This window comes from Prosopis cineraria, unplaced genomic scaffold, assembly GCF_029017545.1.
Source record: "Prosopis cineraria cultivar Desert tree isolate PC_DT_omini unplaced genomic scaffold, ASM2901754v1 PC2, whole genome shotgun sequence".
In the NCBI taxonomy this organism is placed as follows: domain Eukaryota; kingdom Viridiplantae; phylum Streptophyta; class Magnoliopsida; order Fabales; family Fabaceae; genus Prosopis; species Prosopis cineraria.
This window is the reverse complement of record NW_026555333.1, coordinates 12,349,893-12,375,015: the sequence shown is the minus strand read 5'-3', so window position 1 is coordinate 12,375,015 and position 25,123 is coordinate 12,349,893. Positions and strand designations below refer to the sequence as shown.

The window sequence follows — 25,123 nt, the reverse complement described above, 5'->3', positions numbered from 1 at the left end:
AGCACTGTGCCAGTGTATTATGTATGACGCTATCAAAACTGGCTATTTCCCATTAAAAGCGGGCATTGCTGATTACAAAGCACAAGAAAAAACAGACGGAAACCCTTCGGAAAGGAGAATGTTAACGGAATGGCCATATATGGTTATACATTATTTATCTAGTGAATGCTTTTTCAGAAAAGAGGATCAGTGGCTATGGTAACGCTAGCATCCCCAAGCCCATGTGGAAGATTGTGTGCCGCTGGCATGAAGTCACCACCAAACATAACAGCACCAGCTGCCAATGCTCCAGCTCCTGCCCCTATTGCAAAACCAGCAGGTACTCCTCCCCTCTGTGCAGCAGGACCAGCCCCAGATGATGATGGCATGTTGATGAACTCAGTTCCTGGGAACATAGTGGGATTATATCCCACTTGTGAAGGTGGAGGTGGTTGATAGCTTGGTCCAGCTGGTGCATAGTAACTTGGTCCTCCCACATATGGATTGGGATAGTTTGAAGGATGTGGCTTTGGATATGAGGACATGCTTGGCTGTTGGAGATTTTCTGGCCGATGAATTGTTGCTAGAGGCACTTGCTGTTGCCGATGGGGTTGCTCTAATCCACCTGGGGGGGTCATGTTAGTGTTTCTTCCAGGATCCAGGAGAAAGATTCCTCCCTCGTTACCTACAACGTCAAGCTTATAGCTTCAAATTACGTTGAGAAAATTCATACTCAAAATTGAAATTACTTCAGTCAGTTGTGTCATCCCAAATATTGATAGAGCTGGCGAAATAGGAGACCCAAGAAAGAATGGAAATGAGGAAGATGATACATGGCAGAAACTGCTCTAGCTAAAAAACGTAAAGTTGCAGCTTGCAGGACCAGATTTCTTTTTCGGGTGAACTTAAGGGCGATAAAAATATCGAATTCCAATATTATTGGTTAAAGTACCATGATCTGTGTAAGACTTCTTACTAGCTCCACATCCGCATTTGCAGAACTCTACCGTTATGTTTCAGATACAGTGACGATTAAAAGTTGATGCGAGCAAGACAAGTAGATGCTGACGAGATTGTATTTTTAACATAGGTTTTTTGAAATGTTCATATACCTTGGAACATATTTGGCTCTTCCTTGTCGTCGGAGATACGAATTGAAATATCAATGAACCCCCGTGGCTTGCTGGATTTCTTCTTTCGCAACTGGTAGCTCCCTAGTTCCTCATTTCCTGCAGACCTCGTAGTCTCGGAGTTCTTCACATGCTTGGCGATGAACTCTTTGAGCATAATAGTCGCAGAACCTTGAAGCTTTTCCGTGAGAAAAATGGGGTCTCTGCTGAAAACTTGGACGTTAAGTACCAGATCTTGGAGGCTCTGCTCAGAGTCATCATCAAGCAGAAAAGAGAACTTTGTTCTCCAAACAGGATTCGCATTCCCAGAAGCATCAATTTTGGTGCAGAACTTAGATTTAGGATCAACCCAGCCAACGGCATACCAATGACGCTTCCAAAGAGAGACTGAACGTTGCAAGCCCCTTGCAGATATCAAGCACACCTCAATCCAGAATTTCCCCATAGAGAGCAAAGTGACTAGACAGTAATGTAAGGTTCTTGCTTATACGAGATGGGAACAGGAAGACAACGAGAAAGTGATTAAAAAAGGTTGAGCTCATTTTATTGTTAGTGGCAGAGTACTAAAGAAATAATTTATAAAATTAAGGACCAAATTAAATAAAAATCTTGAGTAAAGGTAGAAGCAAAAAGTATATTTTTTTCCCCAAATGAAACTAAAATCTGTCCAATTCAAAGAGATCTGGTGTCATTATATATTGTTTGATAGAACATAGGCAACAAGAGTGAGAATAGATCGGGTGCTACAGGTGGGCTTGGTTGGGATCTGGCCTCTTTATAAATAAGCTAGGTTTAAGAAGCCTTGAAATTTATTTAAAATTTAAAATATATAGGTTTAAAAAACTACATAAAGTAAATTTTGATAGGTTTGAAGTTTGCTTAAAGATTTTGAAACCTAAATTCAAAAGCTTTTTTTAAACGTCCACATATGAAGTACAGTCAAGACTCATCATAAACTCAAGCCTGACTTAAGGGTAAAAAAAAAAAAAACAAACCTCACATGCAGGCCCAATCATTTAGGCTCAAACTTGAGGCCTATGTTATCGGTTCAGAAAAACATTTCCCAATCCAACGCAGTAGTGATTCTTGTTTGGAAGACTATATGTTGCTTTGAGGAGGGGGGAGTACTTTTCCGAAAGCGCCGTTAGGGGTCCACTTATCACGACTTTTGAGTTTGTCAAGTGGTGCCTTACAGGCAGGCGAGGATCTATTTTGTAGTTGACAAATGACAATATTGGAGTATTCTACATGGCTTCATGTATTTGGATCTGCTCCGTAAAGACTAAAAAGAAAAAGTGGGGATCAAGATCTCAATTTCTAGTTCTTTTAGGTGTACTTGGACGAGTTTTTCTTACTCTATATAAATTATTGTCCTTTGAAGAATTGGAGGATGCAAACAGGGAATTGACAATTACTAATGGATGGCATGCTGGCATTGACAACAATGGCTTGTGATTTGAGGCTTACCAGCATTCACTTTTCAAGAACCGCTGGACAAACAATGTATTGTTATCATTCTTGACAAAAATGATTATTGGAAAACATTCCATGCAAGTTTATGGCTGTTATGTGGTCATGTCAGTAGCTTTGTGTTTAAATTTCAATTAGGTACAATTAATTATAATTGATAATGTTATAACATGATTATATTTTTATATTATTTTTTGAAATTGATTTTAATAAATTTAAATATGTTGGATGATTGTAGTGAAAATCAATTTTAGATATTTAAATTATAATAAAGAGCACTAGATTTAAGTTTTAACAAGTATATTATGATTAGTAATAAAAATTTAAACTATATTATATTGTAATATAATTTTTATTGTCTATATTAATATTATATTATATTGTAATAAAAAATTATATGATATTATTCTCATGGTGCAGAGGATGTCGAACCATAAAAAGGAAGAGAACCACTGAATCAAACCATAAAAAGTTGAAGGAAGACGACAGAGAACACACAGTGGAAGGAGAGGACGTCGTACCATACGGGCTTTGACGGGGAAAACAGCGGAGAATGACTTGCGAGGAAGGAGACGCATGCTGATGAACTCAGACAACAGTTGCAAATTGGAGATGGAAGACGTTGATCGGAGGAGACGAGGTTGCAGCAAATAATAAATGGAGGTCGTGGCAAAGAGTAGTCTTCCCTTTTTGGCAAGGATAAAGAGAAGTGATGGCAGAAGTATTCACATATTGCACACAATTGATGGTCTAATTATTTGATAGAATAAAAATTCTCACCGACAACATTTGCTCCAACAGACATAATCGATCATTGGAAACTACTCTTTCTTGCTTAAGCCAAATCGTGGTCTGAGTCAAAATAATCGATTATATAAAAATGAGAGTCTTTAGGTAGTTTTAGTAAAACTACGACTTTAGTACATTCAATCAATTCCAGAAGCATATCCAAACAGGCTCCAAGTTTTATTTACTTTTCAGATCACTCTCTTGATATCGATATTTTATATAATCTTTATGCACAGTAATTTTTTATATAAAGATATTCACCTCAATATATATTTATTGAATGAATATATATTATAATTTATTATTTTATAGATCATTAATAAACTAAAAAAAATCTATTTTACAAGTTTTAGTCAGTCCAAGTGAAACGAGCACGCAGAAAGATGTGAAGAAAGTTTGACAAAAAAAAAAAAAAAAACTCTATACGTGAAAGCCTAGATTTTTTGCAAAACAAGAGGACGATGAAGATATGCTACTCTAATAACACGAGTCAGGACGTAAATATCATCCAAAATTAGGCCAGCTCGTATGTTAACTTTTTTCTCCGTTCAAACTTTGTACATAATGTCTGCAATGCATGGGCCATGAATAATGTCACCTCATACTTATTATTTAGACTCCAAGGAGTTTCAAAAGATATTAAAAACATAACGATAATGACATAAAAACTGCAAGTCATATTTATTTACTTTGGTGTGCTTTACAAAATTTGAAAAACAAGTTATATTATGTTTTCGTCTTATAAACAATATATAGTTTATTGTAGATATTGTCATATAAGATTTTAATATAAGTGACTTTCAAATCATTGAAAAAGGTGATTTATTTTTCAGAGATTGTATGGAAAGCAATTTTTTTTTCATTTTTATTTTTTTTGGGATAAAAATATAAAAATGCTATCTGTCATGAAATAAAAATTAATCAGAAAAATATAATATTATATGATTTATAAAAAATAAAATATTATCAAAATCTTCTGATTTCCGTAAGCTCGTTTTTATTTATTTATCTTCTCTTCATCCATTAAATTTTATTTAAAATAAGTTACTTAAAGTAGCCTATCAAAACAAACAGAAACATGAATTCTTTTATATTATGCTTATTTTTAAAGGATTTAACAAAAAATTTAAAATATCTTAAAATAATTTTAAAAATAAGTTATATTTTCGTTAAAATATTTTATCATTGACATGATTATGAACTACACAAATTTTTTTTTATATTGAAATTGTTTATTTTAATTTTCCTAGATAATAATAAGTTGCACGATTTTTTTAATTAGAGTTGCAACGCTGTTAGGTTTTACCTTGGGCCTTCGTGTTTTTGGTCAACTTGGGCCCTAATTTAGTATAGAAAAGATAAGCCCAAGGTAGTATGTGGGCTTATTAAGAAACTTTAAATTAAATCAAATCTCGAATTTAGTATTTACCCTTGCCTTGTGACGTTGGTTTATTATTATTATTATTATTATTATTTTTCATATTTTCTTTAAATTCCAGATCCCAAATTCTGAATTTGAAACGGGATCGAACTCGATGACGCCCCTTGAAATTTCACTCTCCCCTCTCTCTCTTATTGGACTTGATTTTCAGTTTCTTTCTCCTTTTTCCCCCAATCATTGTCACTGAGAAATTGATGTTAGTTCCGGAAACCTTAGTGTTCAAGGTCTTCACTTCCGTTTCCTTTCGAGGTCGAAGGAATTAGGGTTTTCTGCGAAGGACGTTAGCTGGGTAGTGGATGCAGCAGCAGAGTTAGTCCTTCGCAAAAAAATACTGTGTAGGTCGAACTCACGGGGAGTGCAAACTTGGGGTTCGAATTGAAGTTGGATGTTTTGAAGAGGGTGCCATGGATGGTGGAAGAAGGATCACGGTGAGCCCTAGGCCTTGCAGTGGTCGCAGAGTAGTAGCGAAGAAGAGACAGCGTCGAGGTGGGGGAGTTGATGGGTTTGTCAACAGCGTGAAGAAGCTTCAGAGGCGTGAAATTAGCTCGAAGCGTGATAGAGCTTTCAGTATGAGCGATGCTCAAGAGAGATTTCGCAACATCCGCTTGCAGGTTCGGTTACCCTAACGTGATCTTTTGCTTTCTATTTTCTATTTTTTGACATACATAATTTCCCCTACTTCCGACTTTGTTCTGAAAGTCTTGGTATTGAAGTAGTATTAACTTGTCGAATAAATATTTTAGTACGAACTTGCTGGACAATACGCTTGATGAATTTATTAAGTTAATTGCTCGGAACTGAACAGTTTAACTTCAAGGCAATTTTGTTTCAATTAGCTTGAGTTTTAACTTTGGCTTGATAGGGGTGAGAATGGTTGGGAAAATACAATATGAAATTGGATAATGAGATTGGTGGACCTCCTGATGAAATTGGATAAAGTGGAACATTAAAGCATGTGCTTGTTTGCTTGTGCTGATCGTGATTTGCAAATGAGTTATATATAAGCAGAATATATTTGTGATGTGCTGGTGGAATTATTTGGGCCTTCTTCAGGAACTTCTTTTGCTTATTCGTGTGGCTTTCGCTGTTTTAAGTATCCAGTGGTGCAGTATGATGTTTGCTCTATTTTAATTGATGAATCTTCTGTTCTTCCCGTGTTTTAGGGAGATGTGTGCTTCGCTATAGCTATGCTCATTTTCTACCTTACTTGTGGTATATCTGATCTCCAATGCGTCTGTTCACAGGAAGAATACGATACGCATGATGCAAAAGGTCCTTCTTCTGTGGTGCTGCCTTTCCTGAGAAAGAGATCAAAAATTATTGAGATTGTGGCAGCACAGGACATAGTTTTTGCTCTTGCACAGTCTGGTGTTTGTGCAGCATTTAGTCGAGGTATGACTAGTACTTATGTGTTATGATATCTAAATTTGCTGTTCAATTCTATTTGCATCTGAAAGTTGATGTATGATACATTTTGCATGCTTTATTTTATTTTATTTTTGTTGCAGAAACTAATCAAAGGATTTGCTTCTTGAACGTGAGTCCAGATGAAGTTATAAGGAGTCTGTTCTATAATAAGAACAATGACTCACTTATTACAGTTTCTGTTTATGCTTCAGACAGTTACAGTTCTTTGAAATGCAGAAGCACGAGAATTGAGTATGTATATCTCTTTTTGATTGATTTGAAAATACCTCTATTTTTCCCCATGCCCAACGGTAAAGGAGGGGTAAGACCTTGGGATTCATTAGCACACACATAATAACTGAAAGAACTGCAAATGGAAGCTATTGCTTGTGTATCTTGTATATGCAGTTTCTTTATCTGATACTTTTTTGGTTGTCCAGGTACATAAGGAGGGGTAAACCAGATGCTGGCTTTGCTCTTTTTGAGTCTGAGTCTTTGAAGTGGCCAGGTTTTGTTGAATTTGATGATGTAAATGGGAAGGTTCTCACATTCTCTGCTCAGGATAAGTAAATATTTTATTGCATGATATTCTTGTGCAAATATTTAATTATTTTGACTCCTTTATTCTAACATTTGCTTTTTTCTTTTTGGCCATATAGCATCTACAAGGTGTTTGATCTGAAAAATTATACGATGTTGTACTCCATTTCTGATAAACATGTTCAAGAGATTAAGATAAGGTATTCTCTCTTTATGAACTTGTGAACTTTACTTGCAGTTGCATTTGTCACTACCGTAGAGGTTGTACGTGGCCATGGTCAAATGTTTAAGATATTACATGATTTTTGCTGTTCTTTAAAAAATCAGCTATCTTTTTTCATTTTTCTTTGAGTGGTCTTAGTTTGTACTTACAGTATTCTTTTTGATGATTTTCTTTATCAGTCCAGGGATCATGTTGTTGATTTTTAATAAAGCAAGCAGTCATGTCCCACTTAAAATCCTCTCAATTGAAGATGGTACTGTTTTGAAATCGTTCAACCACCTTCTTCATCGGAATAAGAAGGTGGATTTCATCGAACAATTTAATGAAAAACTTCTTGTCAAGCAAGAAAATGAGAATCTCCAAATTCTTGATGTAAGTATTATTCTTTTACATGACTCGTGTGCATTGATCTGCATGCAAATATCTGACCTGTACTTTTATTTTAGGTGCGGACATTTGAGTTAACAGAAGTTAGCAGAAGTGAATTCATGACACCATCTGCATTTATATTTCTATATGAGAACCAATTATTCCTGACCTTTCGCAATCGTACTGTGGCTGTTTGGAATTTCCGCGGAGAGCTTGTTACTTCTTTTGAGGATCACCTTTTGTGGCACCCTGACTGCAATACAAATAATATATATATAACTAGTGACCAAGATCTCATTATATCATACTGCAAGGCTGATTCTGATGATCCATTGTCTGAAGGAAATGGTACTCTCCTTTTCTTTCTGGGCCTCCTATTTGTTTTTTCTGTCATGGCCCCTCCCCTTGTAATGCACTCTTTGTAAAGCAAACTGCAAAGTAAAGTGAGCAATATTTTGAAACGGAGGATTGTATCTTTACCGTTGGATGGGAAAGATGATCCAACCAAATGTGTCAAATGCTTACTGTATAAGCCAAAATTCAAAATATGATATCGTAGAGAACCTAACAGGCTCTTTTTTATTAATGCAGCAGGATCCATTAATGTCAGCAACATTTTAACTGGCAAGTGTCTTGCTAAAATAAGAGTAAGCAATAGCTCACCCATGGAGAATGAATGTGGTTGTTGTGACAAGTGTTCAAGTAAGGGTTGCCGTTCAAGGAAGAGAAAGCATGTCGCCAGAATTAGGAGCACAGTTGCTGAAGCCTTGGAAGATATTACTGCCCTCTTCTATGATGAAGAGCGCAATGAGATCTATACGGGCAATAGACATGGTCTGGTTCATGTATGGTCTAACTGATGCATTGTTGAGTCTAATAATGCCTTGCTCTTTCTAATTGCTCTTTAATCCATGGATGAGTTGATTGTCCTTGCCTGCTGTAAGACGACTTGTGGGAGTAGTGGCCCTTTTTATATTTTTATGATTCTTTTTTTCCCCCCTAGTGATGTACGTCTCAGGCAAGTTTGTCCAGCAGTTGACAACCTATATCTGTATTATGTGAAATTCTACGCTGGTAACTCTCGTGCCAGATGTTGCTTCTGCTGTAATCTATTTTACATTTTATGGAGCGGCCTCTGGTCCTCTAGAGTGAAGTATGTGAATAATGTAACTCTACCTCTTTGCTTCCGTTTCTGTTCCTGTTGAGTTAATTTGTTTTTTTGGCTTGCCCATGTGGAGGCATGTGGTGGCCTAATCTGTTGAACTTCACATGGATTGCAAGTGCCGCAATGGTAAAGGGTAGGAAACGCAATCAATAGCGTGGTAGCTTTACGATTTGCCAACCTTCATGTTCTGGTGCCTCAATCCATTTACTTTTGTGTTCCATGCTACTTTTCCCTTCCTATGGCTTCTATTCTGCCAGATCTTATATAGTCTCAGTGCAAAAGCTGACCTACACGCTTCCGCTTCCGCTTGGCATCAAAAACAGTGATGCAACCAATGGAACCTCTCTTTGCCATCACATACCAATTTCGTACAGGGAAAAGGGTAACCGAAAGATCTGGAGGTGCTTTAAACTATTCCAAGATCTTGTTCTTGTCAAAGTTGTTCCTAAATAGGATAGAGTGGTATTCATGTCCGTCTGCATTTATAGATAAGTTGCTTATTGGTTTTTGAGAAAGCATAATCTTTAATCCTTACAGTTGCATCGAGTTTTGTTTTTAGTTTTTTTTTTTTGTCCTTATAATTTCATAAAGATTGGGTAATGTTAATTTTTTAAGTTCTTATAGTTTTAGTTTTAAGTATTTTTAATCTTTGTAATGGCTTAAAATATTGAAAAAAATTATAAGAATTAAAAGCAGAATTCAATAAAAATTATAAGGATTGATGATTATATTTTTCTTTAGTTTTTAAACAAGTTTGAGTGAAAAATAAATCATGATAAATCTTGAAATTCGTGAAATGTAGTGATGAGAAGTTAATTGTTTTTCTTTATGAATTGTGCCTTTTCATTTTCTCCTAATATCAATGTTTGTTTATATAATGGTATAATTAAGAAATTATTGGGCAGAAAAAATGGTAAGAAGAAATAAGAATAACTTATATTCACAAACTAAAGTTAATGGTAGGGGTTCTTGTTATTTAAACAAGTAATTGAAAGTTTAAATTTCATTTCTTACATGTATAATAACTTAGTTAAGGCTTAAGAGATATTTATTCTTTACCATGTGTATTTTAAGGAAGATAATTTGTTATTGGCAAAGTCTATTCTTTTACTTTCAATACTTTTAAAAAAATAATCTCTAATATTTTTTATTAAAGAAAAAAAGTTCTATACGTGCGTGTGCGCGCACACACATAAACGTTCCAAAATTATATTATAAATACAAAGCCATGCATTTAGCCACTCATATTTTTTAATACAAAGCTATAGAAAATCGTGTAAGATAATTAGTTCATATAAGAGCATATAAAGCTCCTACACCCTAGGGGTGATTCTATAAAAGTCATAGTGGCAATATTGTTTTGAGACCCATGGTGAACAAATTAGCTTATGTATCTATTCATAAAAAATATAGTTGAAAGTAATGATCTAATTTTTTGTAATTTAGTCCTTAATTTTATTGATGGTATTTTGAGAGATGATGATTTTGCATGAAGTTGCATTAAATAAGTGTGAGAGCTTAATTTAATGTAGATTTGAACTTTATTCAAATTCAACTTATTATTCTATCAAAAATTAAAACTTTTAAGAATGCTCATAAGTTTAGCAACAATGTTGGGATAATAATTAAGATATTTAAAAAAGTTTTTAATTCAATTTCATAATAGTCACAAATGATACTTCCACAAATGATATAGCTATTGATGTCAACGGAACTATCAATGTTCAATTTGATCTAACTACATGTATATGTGTATATGTGTGCATGTTTGTATGTATGATTGCATGCATTGAAATAAACATAGTAGTTACCCAAAAAAAAGAAAAAAGAAAACGTTGCAGTTGAAAAGAGCTGGTGTGATCCTTTCGCTTTGGTGCAGGGACTCACAAGAGTGTGTGAGTGTGGGTATGTGCATTAATTAGTTAGATTTAGATTTGGATCAGACAGCAAAGGGATGTGCTACTGAGGTTGTAAGCTGTGAGGTTATTTTATATAAACTATATAATAAAATGACGGGTTCGTGTTTTGTCGAAAATGTATGTGTCATTCCGCTTTCGGAGAACATGCACCCACGTAAACTACCGACAGCATGTGGGTTCCTACAAATCCAAACATGTGTTCAATCCCAATATGCACGCCTTCTCCTTCAATTGGTCGCGCTCACAGTTGTCTCTTCCTCCCAATTCAATCCTTCTCCATTACGCGTTCCCCAAATCACAAAACATCATCTTTCAAATAATATCCACCTTCTTCCTTTGATATTTTTATAATTGTGCAAACGTATATGTCACCGAGTTCTGCTGAAAGTTTTGGTTGGTTCTATTTATATGATATGAAGTTGATATTTCTCCTACCTTTCAAAATACAAGACGGACAGACATTACATCGATACACAACAATTAAATTGGATGACCTCAATTTCATTAAGATTTTTTTTCTTCCAAAAAATACCGACAGAACAGTTGGGGACCACACGTGGTCCTGGAGCGTGATAGTCACGCGTCAGTCAAGCACGGTCCTATTCTTTCCAGTTTTTGCAAGTCGACGCGCTTTGTCTTTCTTCGTTCACTAAATCGCCTCTCGTCAGTCATCGCTTCATGCCTCGCGCTCGCCATTTACACTGTACCAAATTGGAGCTCGGGGGCCGCTCGCTTCCGCTGATGCATTTCGAAGATCTCTAACTCCCGCATTCACTCAGAGTAATACGTTCCAGATCTCAGCTCAAAGGTTCTGGCCTTTCGCCTATTATTTCCTTGCATTGGTTTTCTACTTTGGAAGATTTCTTCGGATTTTTCTTCGTCTCTTTCTTGTTTTTTTTTCCCCCTTGAAACCATTGGGCATTCTTTCTTAGTCATTTTGTAAATATTCTTTAAGTTGCAATAGTTTGGATTCTTCAAAAATCAGCGGACTTTGAGTAATCCGTTGTCAAATCTGCGGTCTCTTTCAGATTTGAAACCCAAGATTTTCTTCCTTATTTGCTTCACTAGAACTCACTCAACATGTGGTTTGTCTCCGAAATTTAGACGGTTTGGTGACATGCTAGATCTGATTTCACTGTGAGCATACCTAACTATCGTCCCTTTGCTCTTTTGATCTGGGAATTATTTTCTGATTATGAAGTCACAAAATCTGAGTTTGCGTCACATTTTTCCAAACTAGCTATGTTCTTTGACTACATTTGGATTTTACCCTGTTGCCAATTTGTTATTGACTTCATGCTGGGTGCACTGAAATCTGTAGGTAGTGCAAGCTTTTTTGGTTCGCTTCCCCCCCCCCCCTTCTTTGCTCGTTTGATTTTCTACTTCATTATATTTTCAAAACGAACATTTCTGGTGGTTTTTGTTTATATAAATTTTTTTTTTCCCGTAGCATTCTAATAAAAGTTGCTCAGGCTAATCAACAGTTTGTATATTAGAATAGTTTGGTCATTTTGAAAAACTTATTACAATTCTAAGCTTATTTTGCCTCCCTCAGTAGCATAAATGAAAGAAATTTCTTATACGCGTTGGTTATATATGACTTGGAAAATCTCTCTGCTCTTCGACTGTGTATGCCTCTTAAATTTGTACAAGTCTTTCAATGCTTTGTTTCTAGATTGTGATGATGAAATTACTCGAGTTTCTCAACATGTAAATTGAAATTAATTCTAGCTCGTTTGTGCTTGAGTTACGGGCAGACTTTTAAAATCCAATAGGACTCACACTGTATAACTTTTGTCTTCCAGTTGAAATATCTTGTATTGTTTCAGGGTGGCATTTAATCCATGGCTCAATCTAAATATTTTTTTCCTGCTTTTCTCAGGTTCAAGTTCCTTGGATTTTGATCTAAGCAATTTGTAATGGGTGATGCATTAGCTGGTGATGTTCCATTAGATTCTGCTTCAATTCAGATTTTTCCCAACCAAAACAGGTTAGCTTTGATGCTGAATGGAGATAAAATTAGGCTTAAGGTTGAAGCAAATTTTGTTGCAAGAACTAATTTTAACATTATCTTTGTAGAGTGACAATCCTAGAGTAGCATTTGATTACTACTGTGAAATTGATCTCTTTGAATTAAACACTTGGAATAGGCCCATGGATTTGGAGAAATAATATCATACACTATTGATCGCCTTGTTTCCTTGGTCAGAATATTGGTTTTATTTTGGGAGTATTGGCGTAAAGGTCTCCAAAGGCCAGACCCAAGCACACAAGCTGCATAGCTAACATCACTCTTAATGCCCAAATAAAGCTTGAGAATAACTAACGTTTCTTAAGCATCAAAAGCTTTGTTGTTTCATTCAAATATAAATCTAACTTGTGTTTTAATAATATAATCTTTATTTTTTTTTAATAAAAATCCAATCTATAAAATATGGATTTTAATTTGTGTTTAAAGTCGACTTGCCAAATACTTGTCTGACTGCCCAAGTCCTCTGCCGCAGACATGGAATTTGAAAAATTCCATAGTCATTGCAATAATGTTTTCTATTCATATAATTAGGATTTCCTTGTTCGTTGTTTCTTCCTTAAGTAATTCTTTTGTGCATTGAGTTGTGGGAGCCAATTTGTTCTCAGTCATGTGAACTTCACATTTTTTGGACTTTTGCTGGTTCTCTACTCTTCTCATTGGTGGTGGTCCAGGTATGAAGCATTTGTTTATATGGAGGAACAATTGGAGAAAGTAGCGACAGGGCTTTTGGAACACTTGTCACTTCATTTACCTGGAATAAATGATTTGTGTGTGAAGGGATTAGATGCAAACTTTGACTTGAAGTTACCTGAAAATCTGCATGATGTCGAATGGTTTACTAAAGCTACTGTTAAAAGGTTCTTGTCAAATATCTGTTTTTTCTCTTCTTTTCTTTTGGATTTTATTTTTATTACAGTAAAGACACTTAACAACTTCTCTCATGTTATTTCATCACTCAGATTCCTTGATGTTGTTGGCTCACCTGATTTGATAGACACTATCGATGCTATCATTAATGAAATGTCTCTGCTGGAGGAATCAAAAAATTTCCATCTTTCTTTATATGGAAAGGTGATATTATGTGTCTTTGAATTAACATATGCTGTATTGTGTAGTTTCTAATTGATGATATCCTTCTGAAATCAGGACCAGAAGCATCATCTTAAAGGTGAGGAAAAGGTAATTCTTCAATTCTCCGTAACTTGTACTTTAAGGCCTTATTGATTCTTGTCCACCAGTAGGATCGACACTTTATGAGATGAAGTATGCCCCTCTGACAGAGATCGGCTTCTGAATGACCGGTAGAAAATTAATCCTACTAGGGCATGGGTTAATTTTATGCCTTGATATTTCAAATAAACCAATGGTTTTTGATCTGGATGTGCTTTGTCTTAGCCTTTCAAATTGTTTTTTTGTTGTGTACATCAAAATTTCATTTAAAGGCATAAACACATGCCTAAATGACTTCTATCTTGGTATTTTTTTTGAAGAATTTAAATTTGTTTGTTGTTTTCATCAACCTGGATGATCATTTGACCAGGATAGCTGTTGTGATTTGCGAAGTCCTTACAATTTCTCAGTTGTATGTGATTGTGATAACTTCAGCCTCTGGTATTTGCTGTTAGCTTGCTGTTCTCATGCTGTGCTGCCCTAGCATATCAGATTGTTGGATTATATTAAATAAGAGTTTGATTTAATATTTTAAATCTAACGATCAATAATCAAGTTGATTTCAGTAAATTTTCTTTTGGAGGATAACATATTCCTTTATGTGATATGGGTTTTCTGTGTAAGTTGAACCATCATAATGTGCAGAAGCATAGTATTTTGGTGTCTGTCATGTTTCAGCTTACTTTAGTAATTTCCCTGATCTCTGCTTAATACCTCATGTTTTTCCCAAGATACCTAAGTTTTCCTGATCTTAATTGATTTTTATCATTATAGCTTTCCCTCTTTTGACAGATGACTGTAGTTCAACTGACATGGCACCATCCTCCAAAGTAATTTCTTTTCTTGAGCACGGCTGGTTTCATGTTTTATATAAATTGAGCCTCACTTTTTAATCAATGTTCTTTTCTCTATTACATTGCATTTCAACTAACATTTTATTGCATATAACAGACCCAAGTTAACACTACGGCATCTGATGCTTCAAAGTATGTTCCTGTGGCTATGAAGCTTAAGTTTGATGTTTGTGGACTGTGCTCCCCATTAATCTTTTGAACTATATTTCCAGGAATGAGCTCTTGCGAGCAATGGACCTGAGGTTCTCAGCATTAAGTAAGGAGTTAGTAACAACTTTTAACAAGGCTACCAATTCCTCCTGCTCCTCTAAAGATATCATTGATTTAGCAAAGTTTTCTCAACAATTTGGAGCCACTAATGTAGGGTAAGTTTTGGACAACAAATCAGATGCTCTTATCCTTCAGAATTTGCAAGCACAATCCAAATACGGCATTTGATATACACAAACCACTTGCATGTTTCCTTCTTCCTCCATCTAACTAAAAACCACTTAAGTTGCTAAGATCTTTTTTCCATTCACTTTGCTATTGGTCTCAGGAACTTTTTGAGTAAGCTTATAGAATTGAACCAAAAGAGCCAGGATGTTTGTCCCCTGAACAATGAACCAGCCTTATTCACATGCAACATGACAAATGATGATTCAACCAGGATTGTCAGAAATTCTCAGATTTCCAAGCCAGTACACCAAGAAACACCCGTTAAGTATGGTGTTTCACCAGCTAAAGTTGCTCAAGTAGAGAGACAGAGTTCAACAGAAAGTGAAGAATCTTCTTGCTCTAGTGATGAAGGTCAGGCATCTGCTGAAAGAAGTCGATCTCTTGCAAGATCTGCAACACCGAGAAGGTCAGCATCCCCAATGAGGAGAATACAAATAGGAAGAACTGGACCCCGAAGAGCTGCTGCATTAACCATCAAGAGTCTTAATTTTATCCCTGCGAGAGAAAGGGCAACATCTTATAGAGATGCTGCTACAAATGATGGTGATGAGGAAATATCTGAAATGCCTTATAAGAAGCCGGAGATTGATGTAGGGAGGATAACTGTGCAAGATGCGATCAATCTGTTTGAAAGCAAACAGAGGGATCAAGCTACAGACATTCAGAATAGGAGGTCCTTGGCAGATGCTTCTATTAGTGCAAATAAATCTGTATTAAGAAGATGGAGTTCAGGTATGGGGGAAAACTCTATCCAGTCCCAGCCACAAATTGATTCCGAAGATTCTGTTTCTGTGACTTCCAATGATGTGGCAGATGTTAAGAACCCAAAAAGTACAGAGGGAGAAGTGGGGTCTGATTTTGTGTCTGAAAGTCATAATTATAACGAGATCACTGAAGATAATGTGAAACCAGAAAGAGAGGAAAATGTAAAGTCTAACACAGTTGATAACCAAGCAGAAACAAATCCAGACCTTGGAAAGGAAACCAGAAAGCTGGCAGCCTCAGCAGAATGGAATCAACAAAAGCAAGCAGAGTATAATGAGATTCTTATGAAAATGATGGAAAGTAAGTCTGTAAAATATGGCAAGTCCCTGCCTGGTAAAAATCAGAATATTCCAAGTGAACAAAGAGGAGGATCTCATGATAATTATAAGGGGAAAAGAGATGCTAAACTTCAAGGAGGGAATACCAGAAAAAAAGTTGAAAAGGAGGCACAGTTTCGAGCAATGCAGCAAATACTTGATAAGAGAAAATCTGAAATGGTGTCCAATAGTGGGAATGAAACTAAAAAGAGTACAACACGGAAGCCTCAAAAGTCCCTCAGGAATTTAACTCAACCTGCAATTTCCCCAAAGGAAGCCTCCAAGCCTGCAGTTGCCAAAAAGGTGTCATCTAAAACATCACCATTGCCTGCTACCCGTAAGTCTTGGTCAGCAACACCTTCACCAAGGGTTTCTGGGACATCCCCTGCTAAAGTTCGGGGTGGAGTTTCTTCAGCTAGCACCACCCCAACACGTCGAAAGCCACAGTCAGCAGTATCTGTTCCTCAACCAAGTCCCCAAAAGGAAAGATCTCAGCAGCAAATTAGAAAGGAGAAAGAAACCCAAACTGATAATGTCAGGAGCCTCAAAAGCAAAAATGAAAAGCGGCAGCCAGCAGCCGCAAACAAGAGTAAGGAAATGAAAGAAAAAGTGACAAATGCTTCTGTAGATTCTTCCACTCCATCAAAGATTAGTTTAACCAACAAGGGGACCAAGAAAAGCAGTGTAGTGCCGGTGGAATCGAAACCATTTCTGCGGAAGGGTTCAAGGACTGGACATAGTACTGGCATTACTAGCAAGAAAAAAATTTCTCCTAAGCCTGAGGAAACCCCTAGAGAAAATGGAGTTTCAATCAAAGCTCAAGAAACTGATTTGGTTGCCAATAATACTTCTGATTTGCTCGGTCAGCATTCTGAAAGGGATTTGGTGACACTTAATAATCAGAATTCTGTTATAGAACCAGAATGTCAGATAAATAATCACCTGCAATCTGGGGAAACAGATGATGTAGACCAAGTACCTACTGAAGTTGGGGATCTCTCAGCAAATGTGGAATGGTCTTCATTGAAAATGAGTACTGAAGAAGAATCAACCATACCACCTACTGCTTGGGAGGAAATAGAAGAACCTCTGGAACTGCCCAAGACATGTGACGATGGCTCATTCCAACCTGCATCTCTAGCCAATATTGTTCCAGCAGGATTAGCTAGTCCTCGAGTTCGCCATTCTCTGTCCCAGATGCTGCAAGAAGAAAGTAGTGAACCTGACACTTGTGAATGGGGAAATGCTGAGAATCCTCCTGCCATGATATACCAAAAGGATGCACCAAAAGGATTGAAAAGACTCCTGAAATTTGCTCGAAAGAGCAAGGGGGATACAAATTCCACTGGCTGGTCTAGCCCATCTGTCTTTTCTGAAGGGGAGGATGATGCTGAGGAGTCTAAAAATGGTACGAAAAGAAACGCTGAAAATCTATTGAGAAAGGCTGCACTGCATGCTAAAAGCTATGGGCAACCAAAGAGTTCATTACATGAAGGCTACGAAAAAAATTTAGGTACTATAGCAAACTAACTTAGTGCGTTTCAACTTTTGCCCTTTGCTCTTGTCTCATTGTTGCTGTTTTGGTCTTAGACCCCCCTCCACACTCCAATTTTTATCGTATTATATATTTCAGCTTCTTTCAAAATGCTGTTCTCTTGTCACCTTTAATATTTTAAAGTTTAGACCCTTTGACCCGGCCGTACTAGATGGTACTAAAACGTAATAAGCTCCAACGGGAGATGATTTCCTAATCAGATAGCTTTTTTACCCTTTTCTGTCTTGTGCTGAAACTTTATTACCATTATACTCCCATATTTTATGAAACTTGCAAGTTAAGCCTTGCTTTTAATTTCGATGCGTATTTAGTATTGGAACTCTTGTAATTTAGCCATTTGAGCTTTGGCATATCTTGGTCAAACTAATACTCCTCAATGTATCGTCATTGGTTACTGAGCTCAGTAGTGAAATGATATTGGAAAGGAATGCTGTCTCCGTATTCAGGCCCCAAAAGAGGAAAACAAGCTGTCTGTGTTGCGCTTAAATAGTTGAAAGCTAACAGGCATGGCCCTTTCGCAATGACATATTTGTACTCTTACAGTGTTACTCATAAAATTGTGATATGCAGATTTAAACAAACTTGATGGTAAGGGCTCTCACAAGATGCAAGAAGGCCGCGATTTTGGTGCTGGTTCTGCTACAAAAGGTAAGTTCCCGCTCTGAGTAATCCACAACTTGAGGAGCTTCATATTTCTGTATTCCAGCAAATTGTATATTCTTATTCTTGTTGGTAGTGATGCACTTTATTCATTTCTTCTACATGTCTGTGTTCCAGGGTCAAGGTCATTCTTTTCTCTTTCAGCTTTCAGGGGAAGTAAACCCTCTGAGGCGAAGTTTCATTGATGCTATGGATAGCCTCAAGGATAAAGATAAATTCTACCATCATCACAGGACATGTTCATAGCAAATTTAGTACCGATTTTTCCCTATTTTCCTGATTCGTATTGCATCAAAACATGCACAAATCAGGATCCATTTTCCGTATTTCATTCGGCGGGTTGATAGTGATCAGTTGGGTTGGGTCGAAGGTTGTAAATTGTGTCCTTGTAGTATTGTAGCATCACCTTCTAATAGAAATCATATCCTGTTTCTCCATTCCATGGGGTACTCTCCAATAGTTGGATCCGCTGTTGACCAAATGCTCATGAATCATAAAATGCGGTGGCTTCGTAGTTTGGGATTATGGTTCGTTGTGGATAAGTTGACTGCTACAATTTTACTCTTTTATCAAATTAGTGATGATGTAAATGCAGCCCTTTAACCCAAGTCAATGAAAAATACCACACAAGTCTTTGCATATTGTGGCATCATAAATGATTGACTTGTTCAATCTGCATAGGTAATTAATGATGTCTCACATGATCTCCCGTCAAGTACGGATGTGTACGGTATGGTATAGTTGTATAGAAGGGTTGGATACGTTGTCTATCTCGTGTTTTTAGTTGATTAGTTGTGTTAAACTTAAACCTATTTTGTCACTCTTTCCTGGGGTCCTATTAGTAAGAAGTGGATTTGGGTTCCTTGAAGAGAAATTTACATGATAAATGTGATGAAAAATAGGCAAAATGAATGAGATTTATATTTAAGAGATAAATAGGTTTATCGATTAATTGATGGGTTTCATATGGAGAAATGTAGATTTTTCTAGAGGGATCAAACCAAAGTGTTGGCAATATTTCAAGAGATCCAGGACGAGGGTGACTATCCCGAACTATTTGCTAATGAGCATAAACATAATTCCACACGATGCAATGATTAACCATAAGCCTAAATTCTAGGGAGAATTACATACGGGTTATACACGAAGGAAAAAAAAAAAAACTAATTACTTGCTAGTTTTGTCTACCTGTAAATACTAAAACTTGACACGTAGGTATAGAAGTTTGACTTGTAAATAAATTAAAAAATAATTAATTTCTTTATTTAGGATCTAATTGTAATTCTCCCTAAATTTTATCTACAAACATCTATTGGTTGAGTGGAAACTATTACAAACGCATCTCCTCATAAATTTCCAATTAAAACCTGCACATTGTTTGCCTTTATGTTTGACTCAGATTATGGCAACAGGCAGATAACACCAAATGAAGCAAGGGTTCCAATGTAGAAAACAATGCCCAAAACCCAATAAGGGAAAAAAAGTTTAGTTCAATTTCAAGCGCAGGAAGTTAAAAAAAAAAATTCCTCTTGTAATCTTAGATTATATTTTGCACAAGCGAAAGATAATGTCATGGGACAATGAATATATAATAAACATTACCTAAAGTTTGAATCTCAGCTCCTTTTTGTGGGGAAAAAAAATCTCAGCTCTTTTTACATAATAACTTAATTGGGAGGGTCCATTTTTTATATTCAAAGTAAATAATCTCTACTATCAACTAGATTTATTCATTGTGCCCATGAGCATTGCGTAAAAAGAAAGGTTAAAGTGTAAAAATAGTTTAAAAAAAAATTCTAGAAGCTGGTAAATAAATAATAATACATAAGTACACATAATTTTATAAGACATTAACCTTTTCTAATCTGTTAAAAATGTCCGACGCTGACGATTAAATTCTAAAAATAGCAAATATTTGACCATCAAGCTATTTTATCGAATGAGAGAAAATTGGTCACTTTTTCTAAAATTAAAATTAATAGTTATCATGCATCATTATTTCACCATTTCACTTCTGCATTTGCACCTTTAAGGTTTGGATATCTACTCAACCAACCTCAATAAGATGTCCATGGTGGTTCCCTCTCTGCTGTGTCTGAAATGGGCATGAGAATAGCAAAACCTGACTCTAATTCACTGAGTTTCTCTATGAGGTCCTTCATTAATCGTCCCGCTACGTAAGACACTCCCGAAGTTGCAACCGCCAAGGTAACGTAATACGACACAGTTTTGGCGTATGATTTGGGTGGTCTTTTGGTGTAAACCTTGGCTATTCCAAGCAGAATGACGCATAGCAGAGAAGCGGCTACTACTAATGCAACCTTCACTTCCGAAGAGTAATTTTCACCGATCAATATGCCATAAATAACGACAGGGACCGAACCGAATATTAGGAATGATAAAACAACTACAACTGCATGAAGTACAAAGTTTTCTCGGTGACCAAGCAGTCTCTGGTACTTATCTTCTTGTCCGTTTGTTTGCTGTGTATCCCCTTGAGAATCTTCTTTTAATTCTGTAAGCTGTGAAAGTAACAAGGGTTTACCTTCATGCTTTACAAGTATCACAGATAAAATTAATTGACCTTGGTAATGTGATACATGAAAGCCAGACATTGGATTCATCAATTGCATTTTTGTACCTTTGCTTAGATTGGATGATGCAGAATATTGGACCATAAAATGTAACTCTCAACAAATTATTCAATTAAATTTTACATTGAAACTTTTTAACAAGTAACATGGCATTGAAAAAAGTTGGCTTTTTAACAAGTAAACTCCTCATTTCATTGTGTAGGGAAATATACAATTTGATATCTGATGTCTGGCTCATATACTTAAATTCTATGTGGTTTATAGTAATTTTGGGCAGTGCACAAAACCCAGTGGTCAAGAATACTTATGAGATCACACTGTTAAGACATTGGTATCCTATGATTTTATTCCATTATCTATGGGACAAAAAATGGCATGCATAAGACCTCCAAAATGTCATAATCTTCTAAGCCCTAAACGAAATTAGAAAATGTATGTAAAAATTAAGATTTTGGACCAAATTAAAGGTTTCATTTAGAGGCAAAATTTATGAAAAAAAATTGCTTTCTAAGAGTCAAATTTGGAGATATGATTAAAGATTCCATTTAGTGGCAAAATTTAATCTCAATTGTCAACCTCCCATATCACTTTAGTTGTTCCTGCTTGCATTTTATAAAGACTACTTGATTACTAACTTCAATACTTATTTGATCTAAAATTTTTTTGCATGCATAAAAAATCAGTTTAAAAAGAGAGACAATAAAGATATTGCAGTAGCTATAACACCAAGCATTACAAGGAACCTCACTCACATGATGCCAAATGATGAAAAGTCCACCAACCAGATTTGCTAATCCCAATGCTATAATATTCACTACAAAAACACAATATCAGAAAATAAACCAACCGTTAACAACTAAAATAGCAACTTTAACCAAGTGAAATCACATAACTACCAAGTTGAAATAATAATAGAAGCACGGATGGTGATTTCTTATTAAATAAGACTTACTTGAAGAAGAACCAGCACTAGCTGCAGATGTCACAACTCCCAGACTTGAAATTGATTCAACCAATCCACTATACACAATGCTTTTAAGTATTTCCCTTCCGTACGGTTTTCTGACTACATCTCCTGTTTGTTCACCATTATGTGCTTGAGTTTGGGCAGATCTTTCTGTCAAAATAGTGCCTTCAATTATAACACTATCTTCTGTTTGAGTAGCAGTGGATTCAACTGGTTCAACTAATACTATCACCTCGCTCCCTGCAATCATTATCAAGGCATATATATTGTTAATTCATAGTGAACTCTCAAACTTTTGGTTGAAACTGGTTTACATGAACCTGTTAAGGTAGCCAATTATAAGGAATTAGCACGGGAGATTAAAATCTATTTCCAGTTAAACCTACATCTGTAGTACTTGAATGTCTATTGGATTGACTTGGTTTGGCAATTTGTTTTAAGAAAACCAGGTATACCTATGAAACTCCTAAAAGGAGTTTTCTCTGAGCATGAACTAGAGTCATACATAATTGATATTTAACAAATGGTTATCTGATTCATTTACCTTTCTTTTCTGTTCTGACTGGAGGACTTTTTTCTTCCTCTATTGCCGTTTTTTCTTTTTCAGCCAGTGGAAGATCATGTTCCGAAAAATATTCAGCATATCCACCAACAGTTTGCATATCAGAAGTTGCATTCTTTGCAAATTCTGCACTGCAAAATGATTGAGCAGATATCTGTGAGCCCTGCATTGATGAGGGATAATAACTATTCTAAATATTTAATTTATCTTACGTTTCCATGCTGGATTTCTTGTACATTTCCTTCTCTGAATTCTCAGGTTCTTCTGCATAAGGTTTCAGAGCGGGATCTTCTGCAGGATCTTCAGCTTTAACAACTTTTTCACTGGTAATTTTAGTTGCTGAAAGGTCTCCTGTGTGCTTTGGTATCATATCACCTGATGCATGTCAAGCCTCTTAATCACAATGACACTGAAGAACTATTTCATTCACCCTGACTGCATATGCTATTCCCCTATTTATAGAATATTGGTATGCTTCAAATACACAAATTGCCCCACAATGCTAATTCTCCTAAATACTCTTGCCCATTTTCCTAATTACCTTTAATTTTCCCACATAACATCACCAGAAAGGTTCATTGAGGCAACAAAGTCTGCTTCAGAGTGATTTATTGAAACAAGCAACAATATATTCATTACTGAACTGGAAATGCAATTGTCTAAGAATAATATATTTGAAAACTGCGATTTTGTGTATAAAGCTACTTTGCATGGGTTTAGTGTGATACATATATATATTTGATAAACAACTGAGAGAAACTATGCAAGTTTTGGATTGAAATCTCACTTGTAAAATGAAATATAAAACTTCTTCAATACATGAATCAGAATTTTTTTCAGGGTACAGAATGGTTTATTTGGAAGTTAATGACGTGTAAAAAATTGTGCTGGTAAGGATACAATTGTATTATCAAGGAATGACCTTTCCAAATATAGACATATTTGAGTCTGTTGTGAAATGTGCTGCATGCAATGTGCATGTCCCTAATATTGCTCAGGTTAACATATCATGTGTCTCAACTACCCAAGAAAGTGCATGGAAGGATCTTAAGAGGAATTTCAATAAAAGAAGAAAACCACAAGGAGTATAATATGTTCCACTGAATGCAGCTCTTTGCTTACAGCTTGGCTATCAAATATTAGCAAACTTTGAATTTCTCAAGGAATGACCTAGATCATGAAATAGAAACGAAACATGGCTCCATAATTTGTGCCATAGTATAGAATCAACTGCTTTCCTCTGTGAAAGCAATGTACTTAGAACTTTGAAGTGCTGATGATAATATAAAGCCTTGCTTACTAGCTGTTTTCCGCTCATTTGAAGTAAATAGAGAGAAGAACCAGTTTGAATTGGAGGCTGGTATATTTGAAAGGTTTTTCTCGTCGGTCTGGTGTAACCTTGAAGAACCGTGTGAGTCAAATGTAGGTAAACTTGAGGAATTCTGTGAACTTTCATTCTCACGAGTGCCGACAAATTTTCGGAACAAATTGAAACTTCCTGCCAAAGTAATCGGATTATTAAGCTCTGGCAGATGGTATGCACAGAATATTAATTTCATGTCAATTTATACATGTCATCAGGAAAGAAAATGTAATTTTGCGTATAAAATAGGCTGACAACCTTCACTTGCAAGAAGCATTGACCAGTCAAAGGCTTCACTTGCATGATTTGTTTGAGAGTAAAGATAATCATTTACTTACCTGTAGGAATAAAGTATCTGAAGCATGATAAGCATCTGAATACTTCTGGTTCGCCTTCATGACCGTAACTATCAGCAGATGGCACTTCTCTTTCAATATTAGTTGTGACTGCTTCATCACTTCGGTTGGCTTCAAATGCAGGATCATCAACCAGCTTGGAGCTAACTACAGTATCCAACTTGTCACGCTTTGCCTTGAGATCTAAATCTTGAACTCTCCGTTTTCTTTTTCTGAGGATGACCCTTTTGGTAATGCAAGAATTACAATTAGGACAAAACAAATCATGAGTCGCTTGCTTGGCCAACACTGCCTCAACATCTAGTTCTCTAAGTCTCTGGTCAAAATCTTCTATCAACTCAGGATCTGCTGTTGGACTGGTTTCACCGTCTAAATGTTGGACGGTTGCATCGTTCACTTCAGATGAATTATCCTTCAGAGTTTTCATGCATTGATTGTTCACATCATTGAATGGAGTGCTCCGGATATCTGGGTATCAAGTCATGAAACAATATCGCCATGTTTCTCAGCAGCTCCAACACTTGTGAAAATGTGCATTCATAGATCATTTGAACAAGGGGGAAGACTAAAGAGCAAGGTTTCTTGTACACATTCTAACAAGAAGCAATGTACATAGCTGAAAAAGATAAAATCCATAAACTAAGCGGAAGCAAGAGAGAGGCAAGTGTGTACCTTGTTGATTGTCAAAGGCAGCAATATTTCTATTCTGCAACACAGCATTGCTAGTGGGGCGAGTTATGGCATCTATAGATGTTGCTGCGTCCTTTACTTCTTCATCAGTACAGTGATATTTATGTTCACTAACATTGCTTGTCTCTGAAACTTCATTCTCTTCCTGTATAGTAGGTGGAGATATCAGTAATGTTCCCGCCACGCTCGTATTCACGTTATCATCCTTGAAACGCTGCGAGGATTTCCTTCCCTCCAAAGTGACCTCTTCTGCCTCTTCTTCCTCCTGTACTGCCCAACGAGAGTGCTCTTGATCAATTTGTTGCTCCATTGATGTTGTGTTTGAACTTGGAAAACCAGACCGCAGAACGATGCGATTTGAATTCTGT

General features: G+C 36.1%; 4 protein-coding genes across 12 annotated transcripts; 2 read left to right on the top strand and 2 right to left on the bottom strand.

Moving 5' to 3' along the window:
- Window positions 1–109: 109 nt before the first annotated feature.
- LOC129303179 (uncharacterized) lies at window positions 110–1,758 on the bottom strand. Its single transcript, XM_054942299.1, has 2 exons — window positions 1,092–1,758; window positions 110–664 (listed from the first exon to the last, which is right to left on the bottom strand). The coding sequence occupies exons 1-2, from the start codon at window positions 1,552–1,554 to the stop codon at window positions 174–176; spliced, it is 954 nt and encodes a 317-aa protein (XP_054798274.1). The 5' UTR covers window positions 1,555–1,758; the 3' UTR covers window positions 110–173.
- Window positions 1,759–4,873: 3,115 nt separating this feature from the next.
- Window positions 4,874–8,535, top strand: LOC129298745 (uncharacterized). 2 transcript variants are annotated; one of them, XM_054937182.1, is made up of 8 exons: window positions 4,874–5,420; window positions 6,054–6,201; window positions 6,318–6,468; window positions 6,657–6,782; window positions 6,876–6,956; window positions 7,159–7,351; window positions 7,426–7,696; window positions 7,943–8,535. In XM_054937182.1, the coding sequence occupies exons 1-8, from the start codon at window positions 5,214–5,216 to the stop codon at window positions 8,206–8,208; spliced, it is 1,443 nt and encodes a 480-aa protein (XP_054793157.1). In that variant the 5' UTR covers window positions 4,874–5,213; the 3' UTR covers window positions 8,209–8,535. The 2 variants fall into 2 exon arrangements, with proteins under 2 accessions (XP_054793157.1, XP_054793148.1); XM_054937173.1 differs by having other exon boundaries at window positions 4,875–5,420; window positions 7,940–8,535.
- Window positions 8,536–11,069: 2,534 nt separating this feature from the next.
- Window positions 11,070–18,862, top strand: LOC129302402 (uncharacterized). 8 transcript variants are annotated; one of them, XM_054941258.1, is made up of 11 exons: window positions 11,070–11,240; window positions 12,315–12,422; window positions 13,136–13,321; window positions 13,424–13,535; window positions 13,611–13,632; window positions 14,427–14,464; window positions 14,586–14,620; window positions 14,701–14,853; window positions 15,027–17,521; window positions 18,134–18,211; window positions 18,341–18,862. In XM_054941258.1, exons 2-11 carry the CDS (start codon window positions 12,352–12,354, stop codon window positions 18,406–18,408), a joined length of 3,258 nt encoding a protein of 1,085 aa, XP_054797233.1. In that variant the 5' UTR covers window positions 11,070–11,240; window positions 12,315–12,351; the 3' UTR covers window positions 18,409–18,862. The 8 variants fall into 8 exon arrangements, with proteins under 8 accessions (XP_054797233.1, XP_054797231.1, XP_054797232.1 ...); XM_054941256.1 differs by having other exon boundaries at window positions 14,409–14,464; XM_054941257.1 differs by lacking the exon at window positions 11,070–11,240 and adding an exon at window positions 11,549–11,569 and having other exon boundaries at window positions 14,409–14,464.
- A 1,301-nt stretch (window positions 18,863–20,163) lies between these two features.
- On the bottom strand, window positions 20,164–24,937 carry LOC129301821 (membrane protein of ER body-like protein). The gene is made up of 8 exons (XM_054940423.1): window positions 24,738–24,937; window positions 24,048–24,533; window positions 23,647–23,844; window positions 22,559–22,721; window positions 22,329–22,477; window positions 21,770–22,024; window positions 21,570–21,631; window positions 20,164–20,745 (listed from the first exon to the last, which is right to left on the bottom strand). The coding sequence occupies exons 2-8, from the start codon at window positions 24,490–24,492 to the stop codon at window positions 20,281–20,283; spliced, it is 1,737 nt and encodes a 578-aa protein (XP_054796398.1). The 5' UTR covers window positions 24,493–24,533; window positions 24,738–24,937; the 3' UTR covers window positions 20,164–20,280.
- Window positions 24,938–25,123: the final 186 nt, after the last annotated feature.